General features: G+C 42.5%; 1 protein-coding gene across 1 annotated transcript in view; it reads right to left on the bottom strand.

Annotated features, from left to right (window-relative positions):
- Positions 1-8018: 8018 nt before the first annotated feature.
- PUM3 (pumilio RNA binding family member 3) overlaps positions 8019-19508 on the bottom strand; it is a 50317-nt gene continuing 38827 nt past the window's right edge. The window contains exons 15-18 of the mRNA XM_083186022.1: positions 16499-16721; positions 14595-14682; positions 13126-13216; positions 8019-8290 (exon numbers count right to left, since the gene is read on the bottom strand). Of these exons, the coding sequence (XP_083042148.1) occupies positions 8158-8290; positions 13126-13216; positions 14595-14682; positions 16499-16721 (535 nt within the window). The 3' untranslated portion in view covers positions 8019-8157. The remainder of the gene's footprint in view (positions 8291-13125; positions 13217-14594; positions 14683-16498; positions 16722-19508) is intronic.

Raw genomic sequence — 19508 nt, 5'->3', positions numbered from 1 at the left:
GTGACTATGGCTATGCTAAAAAGTGGGTTTCATTTGGTCTAATTTAAACTTAGCTAGTATGAAAATAAGCATGTACAAAATGCATCTCGTTTGTATAACTAATTCAGAAAAGCATATACTATATACATTATGCCGTATAGTGTTTTCACATATAGAAGCATACGGAACTGAAATTATATAGTTATCAATTCATTAGCCACCATAACATCTAAAAAAAATGCATGTATCACCACCTTACATGGACCTGCAGTCAAAAATGTGCCAAGTCTTTGTCCAAGCACCGTTATACCACTACTAGTCTTAGGGGGCTGTGGAGGCCAAGACGCCTCAAGCTGTAAAGCCAATTCCTTAGGGACAATGAGGAAGCCCATTCAGGTTCCTGCAAGGGCAACATCCCTCACTCACCACGTGGCCCCAAAGAGCAGTGGTCACAAAGGCCGGTGTGATCTTGCACAACATATAAACATTTCTTCTTACAGGCTGTGCATGTATAAGCATGCAGCACAGAAGCACCATTTTGTTTGAGTGGGCTTTGTTATAGGGTCCTTTGGAGGACATATTTGCAGTAACAGGGACACTTCCCCTCTAAGTAAAATAACTAGGTTGTGAGTAAGGGCAAGAGCCCTAAATAACACCATGAATAAACAAAAGAGGGTGCTTGGCACTCTGACACTATGGCCCCAATTAGTGGAAGTAAAACAGCTAGGCACTAATCTGCCGGAAACAGTACAGAACATTATTTACCTATAACATGTTTAGGTAATGACAATATTAAGAAAATGAAACTAGCAGATCTAGCAGTGCTTAAGCTCAGTAATCAATTTGTATATACATATATCTGAAACATACCAGATACACAGACAGAGGAAGAGAAGGCGCAACTACCAACACAGAGGTGGTAGATGTGACAATATAACAGTGAGGTATGAGGGAGGAAGTGGGTCCTCTCTCCATGTAGGCTGGCTGATTTATGAAGATAAAATGGCCACCAGACCTAATAGATCTCCCTGTGTGTCCTTGGTGGTCAAGCAGCGAGACACAGAAGACTGTTCAATACTGTCCAGGCCCACCGGTGACTGCCCCCCATTTGCTGGGTCCTGCTAGAGGCATTAACCTGCTCCCCAGTGTGGTCCCGGCTCACCCTTCTGCCCGGGAGATGGCTGAGTCATCCTGCTAGTGGAGGAGAGGAAGCGGTTAGGGGTAGCGTGACCAATGCGAACTGCTTAAAAAAAAAAAAAAAAGGAAAAATTAAAACACGTTAACTGGGGGTTTGCCCTATCCTTGAGGCACCCAAGAAAAAATGGTATCTGGGTATACAGATGGGCTGTGGGGGAGGTGCAGCCTGTGCTGAAGTTAAGAAGTTAACTTGTTGGTGCCCGAGCCTGCACCCCACTGTCGCAGCGTGCACCATGCTGATGAAAATATTAAAAGGATTCCCCTAGATCAAAAAGATAAGATGCCACCAAAGGTGAAATGATAATTAGTGGATTCCCCTATAAAAAACATAGGGGTATATTCAATGCTGTTTAGGCGAGCTATGATGGCAAGCAGTGCGAACCTCGCCGTTCCAGGGTAACCTTGCCGTCCTCTGACAGCGAGGATGTCCCCGGAACATTGAATACAGCGTGCAGCCGTCGAGGATGGCTGGTTTTTGGCGATCCTTGCCAAAAACAAGCCATTCTCCCCATACAAACCCACTCGCCGGCGGCATTGAATATACCCCATAATGTATTGGCTTACCTGAACCAATTCCAAAGTTGGCTCCATCCACTAAACCTCTCTCAGGATAATAAGGTTTTAGTTCCATCATATAATCTTTGGAACAAATATACAAATACAATCAAAGTGTAATTCAAAAACTTTTATTAAGAAAAAAACATGCATCACACGTACATTCACTAAAAAAAAAATGACAGCTAATCTGAACCAGAAAAGATTGGAGACATCCGAGTTCAGACCAATATGGCATAATGGGATCTCTACATCTAGCACGTTTCATCCACAGCCTCCTGTGTGCCTATGTGACTTCATCAAGGGTGTATACTGTACATACTGTATATCATTTTGGAACTGGACACAGTATAATTGGACTGAGCTCTGCAGAGGGAACAAAAAGCTATTCAAAGAAATATATCCATTAATACGTTGATTGCTGCATCACGTCCTGAAAAAAGACGTGTGACTGTACCACACAGAACATTTCCACAATCTGCCAGCATTGTTTAATTTGCAAATGGTCAAAGCATCTCAGGTGTTTTTGAGATCATATGAGATTTCTTCAAGGATAAAATAATTCCTCCAGGAAACCGTTGTGTGGATTGCCAAGTGAGCTACAATGACAGGAAATGATACTATCAAAGGAGGTTGTTGGATAGGTGCTGCACAGTACAAGTCTAGACTGCAAGTTACTGTTTGGTTATCCGTGTGTGTGTGTAGTGCTCTCATGCTACTGTAAATGTTACTGACGTGCAGTCTATTTATATACTACTGTACATCAGAATTAATCTTAAGAGATTACTCTCAATTGCCACATAGATGTCATGCAGTTGAAATAGTAAAACATACAGTACATCTTATTCTTCTACAAATCTATATACATCACCTTTACCGTAGAGTGTATTATTTTACTATTTCTTTAAAATCATTTAAGGGGGACTAAAGCAATCTATAAAACAGTGTAGCTTGTGAAATTCTCCTAGTCATTGCAACAGATCTAAAACCACATTAACCCTATTCACCTCCAGTAAGGAGCAGGTTAGCACAGTTTATTGCAAAGGATAAAGTACCTACTTAATGAGAAATGCAGGAATAACATGGCAGGTAAAACTGCAGTGTAAAATGTATCACTAGGAAAGAATATAGAAATATTAATGGCTTGTCTATCTTCTCTAGATGTGTAAATAAATGTAAACATTCTGTAGGTACTGGGAATGGATTGCTGCTTCAAAGTTTCCATAAGTGGATTGGGACATCAATAAACTGTAAAGGAAATATATTAGACACTAAATGCAGCATTATTCCTGCTTTTGTTCTAGCACAGTCAGTGGTCATTTTAAATACTGTAGATTGACAATTATATACAGCGCTATATAGATCATTTATTCATTGACACATGACCCAGCTACAACAAAAATGTTAGAATAATGGTTAGCATTGCTGCCTGTCTACTTTGTCATCATACTGTTCGTAAACTAAAAGAACTGGGTTGGGTCCGCACTGGGTATGTTGATTAAGTGTAGTGAAACAAATAACACACTAAAGTTAAAGGCCAATGATTGTACACAATTTTAGACACTTGTAGGTCTGGTCTCATTTTGGAATTGGTGGTGCAACCAGGACACTATCATCAGAGGGAACTACTCGGCCTTACCAACAGCAGACCTCGGTTTTCTATATCTATTTCCTTGGTTAGATCATACTTACTAGACACTCTCATGCCTGGGTTCACTGCCGGCTGGCACACACAGGGAAAGCAGACGTTGAAACTGGTCATCTCTCCTACATACAGTACTAATGTCACCTATACAATTAGATAAACTGTTCTGAATATTTGTAAGGGTGCCCATACACTAGTAAGATTTATCTGCAGATCTGGCTGGTTGGAACAAAAACATGGTTATGGATGAGTGATAGTTTGTCAGTTTTCCAGCATTTCCAAGCAAATGGTCAACTGTCATTTGCTCTGATCCATAACCATGTTTTTGTTCCAACCAGACAGATCTGCAGATAAATCTGCGTGTGCATGGCCACCTTTAAGGACATCGTTATGGGAACCAGAATTTGTACGGATGATATGTATCCTAGATTTTTACTCTCTTTCTTTTTCTCCAGAGACTCTCATTGGTATCCTATCGGGTGTGGGACACAGGGTCGAGAAAAGGAAGATCGGCCTGCATTGGGTCGACCACTGAAGGTCGACATGTCTGAATGTCAACATGGGGTTAGGTAGACAGGGTCATTTGGTCGACACAAGCATTAGGTCGACAGTCAAATGGTTGACTGTTGGGCTCTACCAACTGCAGATCTAAGCTATCTTTGCTTCCTAACTGGTCAGTGGACACCATAGTGGCCATACATACGCAGATTTATCTGCAGATCTGTCTGGTTGGAACAAAAACATGGTTAGGGATGAGAGCAAATGACAGTTGACCATTTGCTTGGAAATGCTGGAAAACTGTCACTCATCCATAACCATGTTTTTGTTCCAACCAGCCAGATCTGAAGATAAATCTTACTAGTGTATGGGCACCGTTACACCTAGTGTTCAATGCCAGTTGGCACACACAGGAGAAGCAGATGTTGACTAAAGGCCCCCATACACTATACGATTTTGGGACGATTTCATCTGATTTCGGCACTTTGGGCCGATAACCGGATGAAATCGCCCCAAAATCGCAGGTGTGTGATATATGATCCGATCCGATGCGCGGTCCCGTGCGCATCGGACCGGATCAGGGAGGTCGGACGGTCAGCACATAAGATCATCCGACCTCCCTGTATGCTATGCATATGCCTGCCCACCTGTCAGGCATATGCATGCAGACACCGGGGGGCGGGGGAGCACGGCGGGCAGACACACTGACCTGGCCGGCATGCTGTGATAACAAATAGCAGCGGCAGTAGTGGGGGCGGGCGGCGGCAGTAGTGGGGGCGGGCGGCGGCTCACAAATGAGTTCCTGGCGGGTGCGGCGAGTGATGCGGACCTGGCCGGCATGCTGTGATCACAAATAGCAGCGCTGCCGCTGCGGGACGGGACGCACAGTGGCGGCTATTAGATTTTCAAAATACCTGTCAAATGACCGGCTGTTCAGTGATTGGCTGAGAGCTCTCTCAGCCAATCACAGAACGGCCGGTCATTTGACAGGTATTTTGAAAATCTAATAGCCGCCACTGTGCGTCCCGTCCCGCAGCGCTGCTATTTGTGATCACAGCATGCCGGCCAGGCACTACTGCCGCCGCCCGCCCCCACTACTGCCGCCGCCCGCCCCCACTACTGCCGCTGCCCGCCCCACTGCTCCTCGCCGCCCTGCAGCTCCCCATTTGTTTTACATGTGATGTAAAAACTGGCTCATCAAGTGCCAAATTGTATGTGAGCCTCCCGGGGAGCTGCCGGGCGGCTCACAGGAGAATTGGGTCCGACTTGTCCTAAGGACAAGTCGGCCTAATGTATGGGGGCCTTAACAGCGAGACCACTCTTAATTCTTATCTATAACCGGTCCCTTAGACCATCTAGTTTGGATTCAGCATATATACACATACACTTACTGACCAGGTCCTGCTTAGACACTTTGCCTATTTATAGGGAAAGTTCAATCCCCGATTTTTTTCCGGAAAATATAATATTTCACCAGCTATTACCAATGAATATCATTTAATTTACAATTTAAATGTGGAACTATTTGTTTCAGTTGTCCATCAGGTGGTTTCACTTATATTTTATCCTTTGATCAAATATACAGTTTCTTGTAATTCTTGATTAATTTTACAACAAATGTAATAGCGGCACTCAGGAGACGTTCAGTTTGAGTTAATCATGTATATTGAACATGGAGAACATTTCGGGGTATGAGCCCCTTCGTCAGCTCCAACCTACAGCAATAAACATAATAAAAATGCACACATATATACTTACAAACTGACACACGCCAGCCGCCCCAATCTGCCATGGCCGGAAGATGTCATTACCCGCTTCCGCCCGCTTTAATACTTAAAAGGGCAAATGTATGAAGCAGTGATACAGATTCTCCAAATGCATGAAGAGGCAGAACGTGGAGCAATCAGATTTCTTGATCCACACCATCTTCTATTACCAACAGCTACTGGTAATAGTGTTATGGGCACTAGGCTGAGGTGATAAGTGCAGAACAAAGATCTCTGGAGGAGTAAGCCAATGTAACAATGTATACATTTCAAGAATGTGTCAATCTCTATAGCAGAGATAATCAGCAATGTGAGAGGTCTAATTGCTTTGAAAAAGCGACAATTCAATTTAGTAAATTAACCCCAAAGTTGTGTACTAGAACAGATCCTATGAAATAAATACAATTTAAACTTGTTGTCTGTGCCATTTGAAGAATTGTATGAAAAGCAATCTCTCGTTTCATAACATGCCATGGTAATATTTACAGTAACAGTACTACTTATGTGCCCATTCCATTTGATAAAATCGCTGGTGGTATTTAACAAGCAGCAGCAAAGTTCTTTGGCACAAGTTCTTACAAAAAGGAGAAAAATAGAGTGTGTACTGTAACGAAACAAAAATCAGTGTTGTGAACAATTTGTCCACCTAATCAGTGACTCAATTGTTTCATCAATGGAGCAGTTGTGGCATGGCTTTTGGCCCTCAGTGAATTAAATATTTCATAGATTCAGAATTTAGTGAGCGAGCAAAGAATTTTTTTTATTTTGAAAAGTCTTCACTACAATTTTTTGGGGAAATGTACAAAAATGGTTCCATATAAACTTAAGTTCATGCTGTTATTAATCTCTCCCAATGTGTATTTGCTACTGTAAAGTCAACAACTGTTTTTAAGTTACCCATTTAGTTGTTTTTTTCTTATTTACCAAAATGTGTCCTTATGCCGTATACCAGGGCTTGACAAATTTTTCTAAAATCTAGGAGCCAGACAAAATAAAATCGCCCTCAAAAACTAAAAAAGGTACTTCCTCATCTTTGCGGCAACTGCTTACGCTATGGGACTTACGTAAGCATCATCGTCCGCTCGCCACGCTTCAGGCTCGGTGGCTAGCTGCACTCCGCTTGTCACAACTTTACTTAAAGGTAATAGATAGTGGCGTGGACCCAGGGTGGTGGCACAGTGAAAATCCGTAACTGGCATAGGAGGTGGCCGCAAAGATTAGGGAGTACCAATAAAAATTACTGAAAACTTGGACAAGGTGGGTATGCTACACAGAAGGGAAATATATACCGGTACTACATTTCTAGAATAAAGTCAGTGACTGGATAATGTCAACTGTAATTTAGTTGACATTATCCAGTTACTGACTTTATTTTAGAAATGCGCCATATATAGGTCTTCTTTGCATAATAATTTCTTTTTGGATTGCCCACCACATTTATAGTTCTATACATGAAATGACAGGCCACCACATCCAGTATTAATTATATTATTGTGCAGGGTTCCATAGAAAACTGCCGCTCTGAGGGGGTCGACGGGGGAGGATGACCAAAGCACTGCAGGAGGATGGTTGGAAGTTTGGCAGACAAGAGCCACAGCTTCCCATTACTGGGATGCTGCTTACTCCAGGTGTACAGAGCTAGGGGCAGGGGAGCCACCGCACTTACATTTAGAAGGGTGCTGTCTCACCAACTGCCCGGGACGAGAACAGAGCAGGGCTGCAGGACGGTGCTTGGAGCCGCGCTGACACCCATGGCTTCCTGCTGCTAATAACATAGTAGAATGCCACTCAGGAGGCTCCAGTGTCTCTGCTATGGCGCGCGGGGGGTTGGGGCCGGATCTCAGAGATATGCTTGGACGAGGGTCACACTGATATCCGCGGCGATGTGACCCCTCTTAGGCAGGAGCTGGGACACTGTATTGCATCCTAGCTCTCCTGACACACAGCGGCAGACCACACAGGATCTGGTCGCCAGACAGGAAATTCTGGTCGCCGTGGCGACCGGGGTTTAATCGAGCTCTGCCGTATACGCCCATAAAGCTCTTATACTAACAAAAGTAAGTACGAGAATAATACAGAAAATTAAAGAGGGTTTGCCAATTCCCATCACAAAGATCATTCACGCTCCTCAAATTCATGGTCAGCCAAACTCCCTACCCTATATTTCTAAGTGCTCTGTGAGATGTGTGGTTATTGATGCGTTTGGTGACTTCAATCTTTTTTTAAAATGACCATACAATACAAAGTGGGGAGCGCTGACACTCGTATTCCGATGTCAGAGTACTGACCGTAGGAATCCCGACTTTCGGCTAGTCATCCAGCACCTAACATTAAGAACATATGTTCTTTGTAGCTTGCTATAAGATAAGAGACATACCAATGTTTGTAAAGGAGTTTTATTTATAAATATAAAACATTCTTACAGTTCACTCCATTGCCTTTTAAAAAACAGTAAATCACATCTACAGATTTTACACCAGCAACTATTCAACTGCGCAATGGAAAGAAATACCACCACTAAGGAGAGTTTAAATGTTCTATTAAGGCCTCAATTGCTTTTGTGTTTTTGGTGTCTTTTGGGATGGATAGGAGGCCCTTGAGTCCATTTTTTACTTGAACAGCAATTTCTTGATTTGAACTCTGTAAAAGACTAAAACAAAAGAAAAAAAATACACATAAATCAAATGATACACAAAGATGTTCAATTTCACATTTAAATACAACAAACACGACCATTAGCAGTGGGTACGATGTCAACAGGTAGGATGCCAGCAGTCAGAATACAGACATAGGCATCCCAATGGAGAGCACCCCGACAGGGGTCAGGCGAGTAGCCCGTGTCCACAGCATTTACGGATTATTGCACATTGTGGTTTAAGTATTGCCTTCAGTACAAATACATATACATTACTACATATTGTCTCATCTAAAATATACAAAGCGGATTACAGTATCATTCGGCTCTTATATATGGAACTAATATGCATACTGTATTAGAAACAAATGAGAACAACTGCTAAAAAGTCTTCTAAATCTGATCGGTTCTTGTAGGAACATTGGATACAGAATAAATGAAGCATTGGAATGGGTTTTTATAGGAAGTGCATCTGTATTTGCTATCACAAGTCTCTGCCTTATTCCTCATATATATTGATTTATACACTGCAACACATTAAGATCCACGCAGGAACAATTGTAAAAAGGACAGGGAAAGGTGATCTATAATATATAATATGCATTACAATCATACTGTATGTTCACACACAATTAAATCATTGGTAAAACATGGTCTCAGGATGTTTGCATTTCACAGTGGACCGCTGATCCCTATAAATAACACTACATTCGATATATGGTTTACTCGCAAAGGCATATTCCTTCTCAAATGGGCAAAACCATGTGTACTGCAGGTGGGGCAGATGTAACATGTGCAGAGAGAATTAGATTTGGGTGGGGATTTACTTCAAAGTGAGATCTGTATTGCAGTGTAAAAATAAAGCAGTCAGTATTTTCCCTGCACAGAAACAAAATAACTCACCCAAATCTAAATCTCTACAAATGTTACATCTTGCCCCCTCTGCAGTGCACATGGTTTTGTCCATTTGAGAAGGAATTTGCCTTTGCGAGTGAACCAGAATAAGGGGCATAATGTGACAGAACACAGACAAGTGTAAAATGAAGTCACACTATTTTCCATGGAACACAAACTTATTTGATGGGACATTTCCCCTAGTAAAGTTGTTTATAACCAGACACTAAAAAAGGTGTCGCTTTCCAAGTATTTGGATTCATTTAATGTGTGTTTTTCAATTTGGCCAAATAGAAGTATTTGTAAGTAAAACACTTTCTCTAAATGCCAAGCTATATGTCATTATGTGGTCTACTGGAACAAGATGTACAAAAATTCATGTAAGGATGATGTACAGGTTGAGTATCCCTTATCCAAATAGCTGTTATCCAAATTATTCTGAAAACCATATAGCATGGGTCTTCAAACTGTGGCCCTCCAGATGTTGTGAAACTACAAATCCCAGGATGCCTTGCCACAGTTTTAACACTCCCGTTTAGCAAAACTGTGGCAAGGCATCCTGGGATTTGTAGTTTCACAACATCTGGAGGGCCACAGTTTGAAGACCCATGCCATATAGTCTCCAAAATGTACTTTTATGCTAAAACCTACTGGGGACATCTGTAACTGGCACTACTTGCGAAATAACATGTAACTGGCACTAAATATGTCCAAGGACAGGATTGCTTGGCATTCAAATCCAGTGTCAGATTGTACACAAACTTTCTTTCATGTTTTAAAACCTTGTTTCATGCACAAATAAAATATATTTGTATTTCATGTGTTTGATGCATTTATAAAAAACATAAATGCAAGATACCGCTTTCAAATATAAAAATAGTCCAAAACACGGAATAATCAGTTATCCAAAGTTCTTCTGGTCCTGAGAATGTTGGATAAAGTATACTCAACCTGTATTTAGAGGTGCACCTAACTTTCAAATTTTACAATACATTTGTCCTAATACAGGTTGAGTATCCCGTATCCAAAATGCTCGGGACCAGGAGAATTTTGGATAACGGATTATTCTGTATTTTGGAATATTTTAATATTTCAATGATGTATTTTGAAGTATCTTGCATTTATGCTGTATAAACACATAAAATAAACACAAATATATTTTATTACCACATAAAATACAAACAAATATATTTTATTTGTTCAAAAAACAAGGTTTCAAAACACGAAACAAAATTTGTGTACTATCTCAGCACTGAATTTGAATGCCAAGCAATCATTGTCTTGTACATATATAGTGCCAGTTACATATCATGTCCTCAGTAGGGCTGTTACAGATGTCCCCAGTGAGTTTTTAGCTAAACAATTTTTTTTTCCACTTTCTGGAAAGTATGGTTTTCGGAATAATTCGGATAACGGATATTCGGATACGGGATACTCAACCTGTAGAAGCATATAATTAGAGGTTTAAAATTCAAAGGTAATACATTCTATAATGCATTTATTTTTTCACAAACCCTATGTAGTTTCACGCAAAACGCAGGGTTTAATAGGATAGTGTCAGGATAGGATATCGACAATCCACAGCCATTTTTGTGGTCACGCCACCTTTGCGCCCATCGGCAGGCAGGACATTGAATCCTGTCTGTCGACTAACATCTGCTGCCTGTGAGTCATATTCATTGCAGAGTGCCGTCCACACCGTCTGCTATTATTTGGTCTCCCAGCAAGGAGAATCCTAGGAAAGGCACCGGGCTGCCTGATTTAAGAGAGGTGTGCTCTCCTATTCCAAGTTTCAAAAACACATAATGTCCCCAAGGGTCTGTTTGTGCACGATCCAAGGAGAGAAGAAAAAGAAAAAAAAAAACAGCCGCATTATGACAGACAGGATTCAATGTCCTGCCTGGCGATGGGCGCAAAGGGGGCGTGACCACAAAAATGGCTGTGGATTGTTGATCTGCGGCCCGGATAACGGCAATCCACAGCAGTTATCGGCAGAACAGGCCCAACCTCTTCTGAAGTCGGGCCCGTTCTGCCGCGATCCTGCATCAATGCTGTCGTTAATGACAGCATTGAATAGGGAGCAGCCCATTCGTTTTTCTAAACAATACATTTTACTTCCTTTAACTTTAGCACTGTGCTTAGTAGTGTGTGAATCCAGCAGGACACAATCAGGGAACACCTTTAGTACTCAGAGAAGGGCAACCCGCAATACATGCTAATGGCCTTGTAGTGTAGTACTATGCGAGTCTTTTTGCAGTTAAACCACTTTCCTGCTGTTTAATGGATTTGCAGCTTATAAAAGTAGTGTATAGAATAAGGATACTTACGGTATCTACTGAAATTGAAAGCTAAACCATACAACAGGAAGTCTCATCATTTAGTACACATAAGAAAGAAACTATTTAAACCGCACAATTCAAAAGAGATAAAAATTAAATCATACCATATATGGTTTACGGTTATACTGCTATTATAAATATTACTATTTAAATAATTAGCCAAGGAAAACAGGAGAAAATTTGATAACTATTACCTAACAATAAAGGGAATTAAAGGGTAGACGGCTGCAATGAGTTAATCACTGAACAAATGCTTTTGCTGAGATGTGGCTCATTACAAGCAGAGTTACAATGCTTCTTAACTGCAATGTCTGAGAAAGATATATTTCTCATAAGGGTCAATCATCTTGCAAAACTCAGTCTGCCATTCCTAATGAGGATTAGAGCAAGGTGAAGAGTGCAGTCTAGAAGAAGGAATTAGCTTGGCTTGTCCTCTTGGCAATTACACATAATACATACGTATACACCCACAGGTGGATACTACAATATGAAATACTATGCTATTTCATATACACAAAAGTCCATGGTCCACTTCCATGTATGGTATATTCAAATATATACTGTATAAGCAAAATAAACATTTTTCTTTAAAGTGGAAGCACATGGCTCCTTACTGCAGTTAAGCATTTTTAAAAAAATTGGATACCGTGGATATTGAGAAAGGGCAATGAGGTACGCAAGGTTTACCACATTAAGGGGGGTATTCAATGCGGGGGTCACGGCAGTTGAGCTTGCTCGACCGCCGTGACCCAGTCCTGTTCTCGGTCAGCTCGACCGAGAACATGCAGGCGGGATTCAATGTCCTGCCTGCAGCGGGAAGTGAAGGGGGTGTGGCCGCGAGTTGCGGCCAGGAAGAGGTGAGCTGCAGCCGGCAGCTCATCACTTCCCGGCCATTCTCGGCAGAACCAGCCCGACAGCTTGTGATCAATGCTGTCGGGGTAGACATGATTGAATAGGGCCCAACGGGAGATGCTCGCCGGTGATTGAATATCCCCCTATATATCGCTCCCAAGAGGAGTTGATGGATCAAAACATTGAAAAAAGAGTGGAGGACAAAGTTGCCCATAGCAACCAAACCGCTTTGAGGATGCATTTATCAAGTACATTCTATAAAATGATTAGTACAAGCTGATTGGTTGCTGTAGACAACATCTACACTTCAGATTTATTAAGCTTGGAGAAGATAAACTGGAGATAAAGCGGAGAAAAGGTAAAAGGAGATAAAGCACCAGCCAATCAGCTGTGTTTGAAAAATACAGTTGGGAGTTGATTGGCTGGTGCTTTATCTCCTTTTACCTTTTAGCCCTATAGTGGCTCGATGCGTGCTGCTGTACCACGATGGTACTTCTATGTTAGTTGGGCGCCTACTATAGTAAGTACGCTCATACCCCCACTATCCATGTCGGCATGGAGTTGATTTTATATAGTGCAGCGAGCCACCAAGCCCGAAACGTGGCGAGCGGACACGTAAAACTAAGCAAATAGCTTAGTGGGCGCCCAACTAACATATAAGTACCAATACATATATTCACTTAACAGCAAATACATTATACATTTACGTGCACACACACACTTGCATACCAGTAAGTAAAGAAAAAGTAACCGTATTGTCCTTACCAACACAGGACTATGGCTCCTCTGTTAACTTGTGCCCAGCTGCTGAGGTTCTTGATGCCCACATGTTCTACCAACGTACTAGCAAAGCATTCTGTGGTTAGAAAAATGAAAGAGTGAAAATATATCTTATTTACTTAAAAATTATGCCCACTATATATTCACATTTTAATACCATTTGGAATATAGAACAACAATAGAAAATATTCATATACATGGTCAGTGAGCCCATACTATGGCACGTACTATGTCAAATTAGTTAAGGAGTGAACATTCTAATAAGACACTTGCATAAGAGTTCGCTCACTTATAAAACAGGAGATAACATTCTGCAACACGCTCATATAATGCAAAGCAGGCAGGCCTGGATATGCTTCATTAATCACAAGCGCTCAATGTTTAAGACCTTGCAACATGTTCTAATATGCTAAATTGTTTTTGTTTCATAGCTTCTGCCCAAGACTGTACATTTACCAAATGGCTGAAAAGAGATATACTTTTCATCAAGGAATGCTTTTCCAGACAACAGAGGATCACCTAATAAACGCAACTTTTGTGTTGGGTTTGCCTCTTTCTTTATGGTGAACTTTGTATTCGTAACAAGTGCCAACCATATGTAAATTAAATACAGAGCAGCACTATTTAGCTGCACTAGTATCCTGGTATGGAGCCAATGATGCAGACGCTTCAATTTAGATTTGTTCTCAACAGACAAACACATTTAATTGCATCCTGGTTAAAAAGGTAGAAAACAAAATTACTGGATTTAGTGTTCGAGACCAGTGGTTCTCAAACACCTCCCCATATATAGTCATATAGAGGGGAGATTTATCTAGCCTTGGAAAAAAAGATACAATAGAAAGCAGTTAAATGACAGCTAGAGACTGATTGGTTGGTACTTCATCACTCTCCAAGGATTGATACATCTCCCATTAGATCAGATGTCACCCCAAAATCATAACCAACACCTTGAACACTAGAATATGAAAATCACAGGACTTTGTTGGCATTCAGTACTTTAAGTGTCAACAACGACAAGTTTATGCGAGAAATATAAAATCCAGAGTCATCATGGATATTATACGCAGAACAGTGAGCAGCACTTTGGTCACCAACTCTTCTACATCTATATAATCATTTCAGAAGTGTGCTCCTAATGGCTCCCACTGTGCGGCAGATGGGATAGACCCTTTCCAACACCTGCTGCCTGAATGAAAGTACGAGCAATTCAAAGTACAGTAATCATTATTTAACACACAAGTAATGACTATACAAGAAACAGAATGTGCAGAAGATCACACAAAACGGCAATATGTAAAACATAAGCACACACAAAAATGTAGCCGGTGACCTAAATAGAAATTGTAGAGTGTACATTGTTTATTATTAGATCATTGAAGCTTGATGTAGTCTTAACATATTCTTCATATTCTATAGAAGATATCAAAATATTCAAACATGCATCATCTTACCTTCTTTACCATTTTCTTTTAAGTCTTTATCTTGTTTTATCAACCATTTCAGCACCAGATGACCAGCGGGGTGCTCTGCAATGTGAAGCTTAAAGAAAACCATAAAAGAGGAGGTCACATACATAAACTGGCTACATGAAACACCACACAACCAATTTGGCGGTAACAAAAACCCTGCATTACAGATTTTGCTGTACAATTCAGGTGTTTCTCGATACAGTACTGATATTTCAAAAGCAAATCCTTAATACATATGATAACCAACGTATACTACATACTGTGTAATTGTTTTGCCAGGGGCTATCCAATTAGCCAAAATGCTGGGGGTCATTATCCCCCGATACCGGCACTTCTCAGGCATTATGCGTCAGTTAAAACACAAGGGTGAAGCAGGGCTAATACACAATGATAATCATTCACAATACTGTGGGATATTCTGTAAGTATAACAATTTAATATTAAAACAACTGATAAGATCAGAATAAAAATCAATTACTATTTATTATTATTATTTTGCATTATGCGTCACTTGCCGCCTATGCAATGATAAATAAAAAGAATTCCAGATCCCATGTTTTAAGTGGAGATGTTGCCCCTAGCAACCAGATTCTACTTATTTATCTAGCACCTTCTAGAAGATAATAGCTAGAAACTGATTGGTTGCTATGGGCAACATCTCCACTTCTATAAACAAACACTTTAGTAAATATAACCCTAGGTGTCCAGCAAGAACAGCTCTCTAATAGCTTTGTAGTACAAAGAAAGACTTTTCCGCAACCCCTTGTAATGACAGGATTTTACTGTAGGAAGGCAGCTAGAATGCTGTATGCAAGACTGGAAACCAGGGGTCAGTGGTTTTGCAACAAACTACATTTTGGTCATGGCAAATTAGTCTGACCAGACCTACTAATATAGGAGTAATGGCCCCATACACACTGGGCAACTTTCAGCTGAAAGCCATCCGGTGTGTACGGGGCAGCGATGGAAAGCTGTCCACCCCAAGGGGGCATGGAGACTGACAGCTTTCCATCGCTGCCCTGTACACACAGGGACTGAGGTTCTTTATCACGATATGGCAACTAAAACCCCCACACAACTTCAAGCCATCATTTCTATATGTATCTTCAGATTCATCCTCCTACATCTAGCCACAATACGTTACATAGCAGGAGATGCCCAGCGTGAGAGCCAGTAGGTCCTGTGCAATTTCACTAGCATCAGGTGTTTATTTTTGCCAAAAAAAAGAAAATGCATTTAGTCAAAGTGATGTGACTGAAACACACGAGGAGACGGATGATTACATAGGGGATGCAGTTAAAATCCCGGCGGTCGGGATCCCGACCGCCGAAATGCTGACACAATCTCCCTCCGTGGGTGTCCACGACACCCCTGGAGGGAGAATAAATTAGTGTGCCAAGCGTAGCGAGGCACCAGGCCCGCTGCGTGGCGAGCGCAGCGAGCCCGCAAGGGGGGGGGGGGGCGATCCACGTCCCCCCCCTTGTCGGGATTTTGGCTGTCGGGATTCTGAACGCCGGGATCCCGACTGCCGGGATTCAGTACTGAATCCTTACATAGTTATAGGTTACTTGTACAGCATATCAGTGTGTGACAGTCTATATGAAGCACAACTGTACTAGTATGGGAAAAAAGCTACATCTTAGCACTGGATATACACAGTCAGAGACCCACTTATATACCAGTGTAGATAATCAAATTATTCAGCAGAGTCTCCTTGTGCTTCTGAGTCACACTGCATTTTTTGTCATATTAGTGGTGAAAAAGAGTAAGTATATTACGGTTGACATACTACTAGTGGAAGCTGCATACCGAGTGTATACTACATTTTGCATGTCGATTCGGTTTAACACTGCTGTAAGGTTACTGAGAGAAAAAAAGAGCAATACCTCTCCATCCTTGCCACCTGGCACAAATTCTTCTGCTGCCATAGTGGCAATGGCTGACATGACAGGCAGCGTGTCCTTAACTGCATACAACAAAATATTAGTCACCATGACACACATGGCATTCTGTAACACCAAATCTTGCAGGTTCTCTCCAAGATATTTTAACAAAGGTCCAGAAATAGCATCCAGCAGCTCACGGTGACGCACTGCAGGGTCCTTCTTACTGCGGGGAGAAGAGGACAAGATGAGAGTGGGGACAGTGTGTGTGTGTGTGTGTGTGTGTGTGTGTGTGTGTGTGTGTGTGTGTGTGTGTGTGTGTGCTTTTCTCCTTAAAAATAATCTGCTCTATGGATCAACAAAGCTTACTGCTACTTTTCTCTAGGATATTTGTATCATTTATGTGGAATGTGTTAGAGACAAGTGCATTGATATTAAATATTTCATAGTATTCATTTGCCTCCCTTCTGAATGTAACAAAACAGAATAATGTGTGGTATTAGGAAGGACAGCATGGGGGAAGCAGCATGCCCTTAAACACATGTGGCTTGCTGGATTAAGCATTACATGGAGAGAGATCTCTGTTCATGTCACAACTGTGTAAGAGCAGTAGGGGGAAGAAAGATTGATCTTCTGCCATTATTATCAAACAGACAACCTAGCAGTGGACACATGAGCAGGCAAACACTGCAGGGTCAGCAATTACATAAGGCAGATGAACACATGCACTGAAGCAAACTAGGTGACCAAGTCACAAACCAAGCTCAGTGCAGTGACAGACCCTCATGTATTGTATACAGGGGCGGATTGGGAATTAAAAGCAGCCCGGGAAATTATTTGAAGCAGCCCTAGGGGGGCCGAGGGTACCCGTTGCGCGCCAACATTTTTAGGGGGCGTAACCTAGTGACATGGGGGCGTGGCCTATTTCAATGAGGTCACGCCCCATTTTTGCCGCTGTGGGGTCATGGCTAGTAGCTCACCCACACCCACAGCCCACCCATTGACCCGCCTTATTTTTTACATTTGCTTCAATCTTTTCTTGATTTCGCACACGGTAATACCACATACACGTTACGACACACACTGATGCCCATTATACATTATGGCACACACCGTGATGCCCATTACATGTTACGCTGAAGGCACGCACCAAAAATTATATTATATTATACCACATGCCATAGTGCCTATTACACATTATGCCAGGGCTCAACAATTTTTCATAAAAGAAAGACAACAGTGACAGTGCGCACCAGAGGCCATGATGCCCATTACGAGTTATGCAAGGGCTCAACAATTTTTAAAAACCAAGGACAATAGGGAAAGTGCGCGCCGAAGGCGCGCGTCAAAAATTTACACCGTTATGCTTGCTACACGTCACACACCCAAAACATATTATACCACGTGCTATAATGCCCATTACACGTTATACCAAACACTTTCATTCCCATTACACATTATGCCACACATCGTGATGCCCATTACACATTACTCAACACACCGTGATGCCCATTACACATTATGCCCCGCACCGTGATGCTCCATTATACATATTCCCCACACCTTGATGCTCATTATACATATGCCACACACATGATGCCCATTATATATATGCCCCACAGGTTGGAGTCAAAGGCAAATTGAACTACTGCGCACTTCACAAAGCAGATGCGCACTGCACAAATAGCCAGCACACACACGGTTTAAAAAAAAAAAAAAAGTTTACCAGATACAAGAGGCCCAATTGGACCAGCGGCGGTGACAAATGAGCACAGCATGAGGCAACGGAGAAGGCGCAAAATCTCACGATGGGGAAGTCACCTCACTCAGCAGAGAGAGGAGGTCACTGCCCCAAGTGAGGACCCGCAATGCGTCGGAGCTCAGCCAAGCTACTGCTGAACACCCGGCGAACCGGACGGGTGGTGACCCTACACACACATTGTATAATGACATGGGGCACGCTGACACACACATTGTATAATGGCATGGGGCACGCTGACACACACATTGTATAATGGCATGGGGCACGCTGACACACACATTGTATAATGGCATGGGGCACGCTGACACACATTGTATAATGGCATGGGGCACACTGACACACACATTGTATAATGGCATGGGGCACACTGACACACACATTGTATAATGGCATGGGGCACACTGACACACATACAGTACAGCATACAGATGTATGCAATCCCTCGCATCCCTCCTCCCCCAGGATGAATACCTTTGTGGTGTGCAGTGTGCTGCCTGTGCATGTCTTGCAGCTTTTAGTGAGCAGGATGGCCCCAAAACTTAGTGCACATTAGTGAAGGGGGGCTGTGGAGCGATGACAGCGGGCTTGCCATTTTGAAAAGTAAAGTAAAGGTGAACCGCTGATTGGCTGAGAGCCGTGACAGAGGGCTCTCTCAGCCAATCAACGGCCGCTGATTCCCCTGTCTGCCCGATGCTCCTCACTGCGGGGGGGGGGTGGGGGGTGGTGGGGGTTGCTGTCGCCACGGCCAGGGGGGGTGGCGGGTGTGCGGACATCACTCACAGCCGCGCTTCCGTCGGCATCCTGCGTCCACTCCTCAGACAGTGCAGCATTGCCCAAAACCAATATGGCCGCCGCATATGTGCATTTAATATATGCATATATGCGACGGCCATGTTTGTTGTGGGCAATGCTGCCGTTCGTGACCAGGCTGGGCTGCGGCCGCTTCTAACAAAGGTAAGCGGCCCAGCCAGAGTGAAATCTGGTCCGGCCCACCGGGAAATGGCCCGGTTTCCCGGTGGGCCAATCCGCCTCTACTAGTACGCCTCACAGATCAAGGCCAAACAATGACAGGCTACTTGAATCATTATACACTATTTATCCGTGATGCCAATTACACATGACGCCGCACACCGTGATGACAATTACACATTGTCGCACACCGTGATGACAATTACACATTATGTCACACACCGTGATGACAATTACACATTACGCCGCACACTGTGATGACAATTACACATTACGCCGCAC

The sequence above is a fragment of the Crinia signifera genome, chromosome 1 (assembly GCF_055691185.1).
Source record: "Crinia signifera chromosome 1, ASM5569118v1, whole genome shotgun sequence".
NCBI classification, from domain to species: Eukaryota; Metazoa; Chordata; class Amphibia; order Anura; family Myobatrachidae; genus Crinia; species Crinia signifera.
The sequence above is the reverse complement of the archived record's forward strand: the minus strand, read 5'-3'. Positions and strand labels throughout refer to the sequence as shown.